This window comes from Capsicum annuum, chromosome 9 (genome assembly GCF_002878395.1).
Source record: "Capsicum annuum cultivar UCD-10X-F1 chromosome 9, UCD10Xv1.1, whole genome shotgun sequence".
Taxonomy (NCBI): Eukaryota; Viridiplantae; Streptophyta; class Magnoliopsida; order Solanales; family Solanaceae; genus Capsicum; species Capsicum annuum.
The window spans coordinates 75,245,033-75,251,660 of record NC_061119.1 but is presented as its reverse complement, the minus strand read 5'-3'; the positions used below and the strand labels follow the sequence as shown (position 1 = coordinate 75,251,660).

Below are 6,628 nucleotides of genomic sequence, written 5' to 3'. Positions count from 1 at the left end.
ATTCTTAATTAACGTTTGATACACGTGCAACGCACGTACCCTAAACTAGTATATTAAAAGTGTGAAAGCCCTTAGAGATATTGTTTAAACTTTTTACCCTTCATTTTTTTCTAATATTTAAGAGTTAGAAATTAATTAAATATATTTGTGGTAAAACTTTTCCTTATTAGAAGCCATAATAATTAATAACAACTAATACTTTTTCACTAGTTTTAAAATTCTAAATCAACTAAATTTGTTTTTAAGAAGATTTAAAAAATCTAGAAATAAATATAAAAGTGTTACAATAAGAAAAATGCAAAAAATGATCCATCAACTAAATAGTAAAATATATACGTGCTTACACTAAAATATATGTTTATGTTTACATTATTATATTAAAGTCTAAAGAATCTTTGAAAACTGATTTAAATTTTTACACTTCATTAAAAATTGTTGCAATAGATAAAATCATTTAATTTTAAATAATCAAACATTACACGTGCGGGGCACAGGTACCGTTAAACTAGTTAGATAAAACGTATCAAGTTCAAGGATGATTCATAGATGTGCTTTGCATGAGGTATTACTCGCCAAATCAAACAACATTTTTACTTCTCTTTGGGCCTGTGATAATTTTTACTCATTTTACGTCTCTCTTTGAAACAACGTTTATTCTTTATTATCTTTTTTAATTAAAGCTCATAGGCTTAAGCACGTAGGATTCACGTGATGAAACTTCTCGTCTCCCCGAAGCTCATTGCTTTTGATTTCTGAGCGGTGTTATGGTCCATTGCAAAGTCCCGCATCAATACTACAAAGTATTGGTGTGGGGTATTTATAGCATTAGATTCTTCCGCCTTAATAGCTAGCTTTTGGAGTGCGGTTCACCTAAGCTTGTAACAAGCGGAGACAATTCTTCAATAAAATCTTAAAATCAAACACACTACAAATTTCACTCACCAACAAATGTAGATTCAGGATGTAAATCCCGTGAATATAGAAGTACGAAGATATGGGATTTTAATCACCGTATGTTTAAGTTCGAGTTCACTGAATCACTTCTTTTTGTTGACAATTAGTATGAAGTAAAAGCCAGTGGATTAGAGCTATGACATCATGAAACTTAGTCACTCAGTTAAACGGCCACAACAGCTCACAAGGCAATTTAGCAAAGTCCTTTTTCTTTGATGGAAGCGCTAGTCTAAATTTTGAAGCATAAAATAGAAAAAGAACTAATTTTTATATTCAATAAATAGTAATTCCATAACTTAAAAGTTTCTATAAAGATCAATCAATAATAATCAATAAAACAAAACTAAGGAAAAAGAAACACCAAAGAGTACGCTTTTACATATTTACTAGTACAAAAATTATTTTTGAAGATATTCAAACTTTTTAATCTATACGTCATTGGTTACTTAAATCGCTTTTTGACCTTATTATTCAATCTTCACTAACATTCTTTAATCATCTATTAAGTAGGGTCTAGCCAGTGACCACCTATTCATCAACATGCACTCGAATAGCTGCATGACAGGACAACTGACTTTCAAAATTCATATTACTTAATCACTTTCAGATCTTATTATGCTAAGGCAGTTGTCCATATTCAAGTTCCAAATATCAAAGAACTGGCCCAAATAAGACAAGAAAAGAAGGCCACAGTTTTCTGTGAAAAATATCAAATTACAGAAGCGCTCTTTTACATAAACGATTCCTTTTCGCCTGCTTTAAACGGCGATGGTACATACAAATCATCTAGGAAAATGAGGATTGGAGAAAAAAAATAAAGAAAAGTCATTTGAACTAGCATAGTCCATGTATGTTAGCTCCATGTCAATCCTAATAATAGGCACAGATGACAGAGAAACAAGAAAATACTTTTTGTACAAAAATTTGGAACAGGAAAAAACTAACGGGAGAAGGATAAGATACATTGTGTGTTTCAAATGGTTATAAAGGTTACCCAGATGAAGTCGCCCCTTCGGAATACTGGCAAGCCAGCAATCTCATGGAAACCCCACAAACAATGGCATCAGATCAAAGATACATTGATGCAAAACTGGATTTTGATGAATATGTAAACCTTACTCATTCCCCAAGTTAAGTGAACCATCCTTCATTAGCTTCACACTGAGACTATTGAATCTACCTCTTGAATAATGTCGAGATGCCTTTCTCCAATCTGTCCCAGTTTTCATCATGGCTGCAAATTCTTCAAAGCTGATGCGCCCATCCTACATTCATAGAAAGAGAAGATGAGCGAAATACCATCCAAGCTAAATGCATGTTAGTAGCCGAGGTTTTTTTCATCTGCTGCATGTTCACCTTGTCTGTATCAACCTCCTGGAAAATGTCATTCGCCACATTGGTGCAGTCATCCACTCCATCCTCCATCAAGGCATCCCGAAGCTCATCCGGCTCAATGTAACCATTTCCATCCTTGTCAAAATAGGAGAAAGCTTTGTGCAAATGTTCATCGTTAGCCATCCTTTGAAGATGGAGTGAAACGGCTATAAATTCCCCATAATCCAGGGTCCCTTTGCCATTAGTATCAATCTGTAGGAAACAAAGTAATCCCATGTTCACGGCTTTCTAACTTTGACTTTGTCCCTATATCTTATTGGGTTGGGAAATGAGGGTGGGGAATATAATAGATGGCATTCAGTGGAATATATAACTTGACCATTGATGATGCTTCAATGAACAACATGCATTGAACTACATAAGAAACAAAAATAATAACAGGACTGCATGCTATCCTAACCACCGACATCAACTAACTTGCAGATATTAAAGAGCCAAAGATAGTGACTGCATGCATTTTGAACCCCCAAGCAAGCACTATATTTTCATAGTGCACCCTATCCAATTATCATATATAATTTGCCACCTAATCTATTTTTCTCTTTTTGCAAAATCTTAAAAATGGTCATTTGTAAAAGGTAAATTAGGCTATATGCTTAGCATGATGTGCTTTGTTTTAAATTCAGTCACACACGAAGCACTTGATTAGAGATAATTCACGTTCTGTTCATTTGCAAACAGTTACAATCACTGACAGTTTCCTCATTTATTTTTCCTTTATTACTCTTAACTGCAAATTGAAACGTATCAATTCATCATTGACTAGAATAAAAATCTATAACTTCAACATAAGTGCTTGCATGTTCCTACAGTGATGTGCTCCCGTAGTGCAGAAGCAATGATTTAGTGTGAAGGGGTTGATTTCAACATGACAAACCTCTGCTTTCCTAGCTTTTAACCAAAAAAAAGGACAAAGCTTAGTAGGAGGATGAAGTAACTTTGAGGTATGTTCAAACCTTTAAACCAACTAGACAAAGCTCTGTTTTCCTAGCCTTAACCCCATAAAGGACAAAGCTAAGTAGGAGATGAGGTAAATTTGAGGTACGTTCAAACCATTGCATTGAAAACTCACATTTATTATATTCCTTCTTTAATTTGAGTATGAATTTCCGTGCAGGAATAGAGCAGCACAGAGCTAGTAAAGGGCTTTAGTTTGCAGTAGGATCTGGAGCTGCAGAATTTATTGAAGAATTGGGAAAGAGAACTTGATAAAAACTAGACTGGAATACAGAGAGATTTGTGTTATTAGTGGAGTACAATGAAAACTTTTTTGGGGCTAGACAACTGGTAGCTTTCCTCTATAAAGTTTAAGAATGTAATTCCTAATTCATCTTGTTAGAATATGAGTAGGAATAGGAATAATATACAAAATCCTACGTGGAAAAGGATTGTAATGTAGTCTCTATAAATTGGGTGTCAATGTAATTATGTAGACACCCAATTCAATAATATTTTTCTCGACTATTTCTCACATGGTATCAGAGCGTTAGTGAGAAAAATATCATTCCCGCGTCATTGTGTCATTTTCTGGTGACAAAAGCCGTTGTCCAAATAAATATATTTTTCGTCGGTGTATTTCAAGACAAACCAACACCACCATCATGTTCGGAACGTCTCGGCGAGCAAACCCCAGTCAAACTCACCAAAAATAGGCGTCACGCGCCCTCACGCGCCGCCGGAAGATATTCTCCGGCGAGCGCGTCAGTCCACGCGCCGGCGAGTGCAGACAATTCCGGCAACTTTTCCAACAGTTTCTATTTTCAGTAGCCTCACCTCTTCATTCCGAGGCTGCTCATATGATTATTTTCTGATTTCGAGCAACTTCTGGACATCAGATCTTATATTGGGCGATTTTTCTTTTTCTCGGCCAAATTCCGGCAACAATTCTTTTTCCTGATCAAATATGAATCTTAATAAGAAGATCAGAAACTCAGATGTCACAGTTTATGAAGAATCGACGAGGGGAAGGTCGATTTGAAAGATCTCAACCTAGGTGTAGTTATTGTAAAAGGTTTGGACATACTCATGGCGTATGCTATTCTCGACCAAAGTGTAGTTATTGTAATGGGCTTGGACATAATCATGAAATATGATATTCTTTGCATGGTCAATCACCTAAAAATGTTCATATTGCTCAGTCTAACGCCATAGGTGATGAATGGGTCTGACAAGGAATATAATGAGTATCTTCAGTATCGAGCAAGTAAGCATATATCTTTACCAATAGCCTCAACTGCACAATCTTCTATCTTTGGATCATGAGTTGTGGACTCAAGTGCTTTTGATCATATTTTTTGTGACAAATCACTTTTGTCTGATATTGTTTATTCTCAATCTCTTCGTGCTATTACTTTAGCTAATGGAATCCGAACAAAACCAAAAGTAGATGGACAAGCCAAACCCCTATCTTCTGTCACTCTAGACTCTGTTCTTTATGTCCCTAGTTGTCCTTTTAATCTTGCAACTGTTAGTCGTTTGACATGTGCCCTTCATTGTAGTATAACTTTTATTTATGATTCTTTTCTAATGCAGGACCGCAAAACGAGACAAACGATTGGCATAGGACATGAGTCACAAGGCCTTTACCATCTTACCTCTTCAAATTCCTGCGCAGCATGCTCCGTTACAGACCCTCCCGACCTTATTCACAAACGTTTGGGACTCCAAGTCTATCCAAGCTACAAAAGATAGTGCCTAGTTTGTCTAGTCTATCCATATTAGATTGTGAGTCGTGTCGACTTGGGAAACACACCCGTGCTACATTTTCACGCAGTATTGAGAGTCGTTCAGAGTCTATTTTCTCATTAGTTCATTCTGACATTTGGGGTCCTAGTAGAGTCAGTTCACCCTTAGGATTTCGTTACTTTGTTACTTTCATCGATGATTTTTCAAAATGTACTTGGGTTTACTTGATGAAAGATCGTTCCGAGTTATTTTCTATATTCAAAAGTTTGTGTTGAAATACAAAATAAATTTGGTGTTTCTAAATGCCTTAGAATACTTATCCTCCCGATTTCAGGAGTTTATGACTCATCAAGGAATCACTCACCAGACATCATGTCCATACACCCCTCAGTAGAACGATATAGCAGAAAGGAAAAATAGGTATCTCATTGAGACTACTCACACTCTTCTCATTGAATCCCTTGTTCCACTGCGTTTTGGGGGTGATGCAGTCCTCCCATCTTGTTTTCTATTAACAGAATGCCATCATCTTTGATCCAGAATCAAGTTCCCCATTCCATACTATTTCCTCGGTCACATCTCTACTCTATCCCACCTCGTATTTTTGGGAGCATGTGTTTTGTTCATAACTTAGCCTCAGGAAAAGATAAATTAGCCCCTCGTGCTCTCAAACGAGTCTTCCTTGGTTACTCTCGAGTTAAAAAAGGATATCGATGTTATTCACCTGATCTAGGTCGCTACTTATGTCCTTTGATGTCACATTCTTTGAATCTCAGCCTTACTATACATCTTTTGATCATCTTGATATCTTTGAGGTTTTACCCGTAACTCCCATCTTACCTACACCAATCTTTGAGAAATCTACGGTTACTTCTCCATCTTCAACTGCAGTGCCACCACTTTTGACTTATCACCGCCGCCCACGTCTAGCATTAGTCCCAGATGATTCATGTCATGCGCCTGACGCTTCCACTACTGCGGACCTACCTCCTCCTAGCCAATCAGTTGCACTTCAAAAAGGTATAAGATCCACTCGTAATGCTAACCCACATTATACTTTCTTGAGTTATCATCGCCTGTCATCACCCCATTATGTTTTTCTATCATCTTTGTCCTCTATTTCCATCCCTAAGACTACAGGTGAAGCACTTTCCCATTCAGGATAGAAGCAGACTATGATTGATGAGATGTCTGCTTTCCATACGAATGGTACTTGGGAGCTTGTTTCCCTTCCTGCATGTAAATCTACTGTTGGTTGCCGTTTGGTTTATACAGTCAAAGTTGGTCCAGATGGTCACGTTGATCGGCTGAAGACTCGCCTTGTTGCCAAAGGATATACACAGATATTTGGGCTTGATTATAGTGACACTTTCTCCCGTGGCTAAAATAGCATCAGTCCGTTTTTTCTCTATGGTTGTCGTTCTTCATTGGCCTCTTTATCAATTAGACATTAAGAATGTTTTTCTGCATGGTGATCTTGAGGAAAAAGTCTATATAGAGCAACCACCTGGTTTTGTTGCTTGGGGGAGTCTAGTAGCCTTGTATGTCGATTGTGCAAGTCACTTTGGTTTGAAACAGTCCCCTTGAGTCTGGT

General features: G+C 36.9%; 1 protein-coding gene across 1 annotated transcript in view; it reads right to left on the bottom strand.

Annotated features, from left to right (window-relative positions):
• Positions 1-1,625: 1,625 nt before the first annotated feature.
• LOC107842692 (calcium-dependent protein kinase 13) overlaps positions 1,626-6,628 on the bottom strand; it is an 18,016-nt gene continuing 13,013 nt past the window's right edge. The window contains exons 6-7 of the mRNA XM_016686649.2: positions 2,311-2,541; positions 1,626-2,219 (exon numbers count right to left, since the gene is read on the bottom strand). Coding sequence (XP_016542135.2) covers positions 2,070-2,219; positions 2,311-2,541 — 381 coding nt within the window. The 3' untranslated portion in view covers positions 1,626-2,069. The remainder of the gene's footprint in view (positions 2,220-2,310; positions 2,542-6,628) is intronic.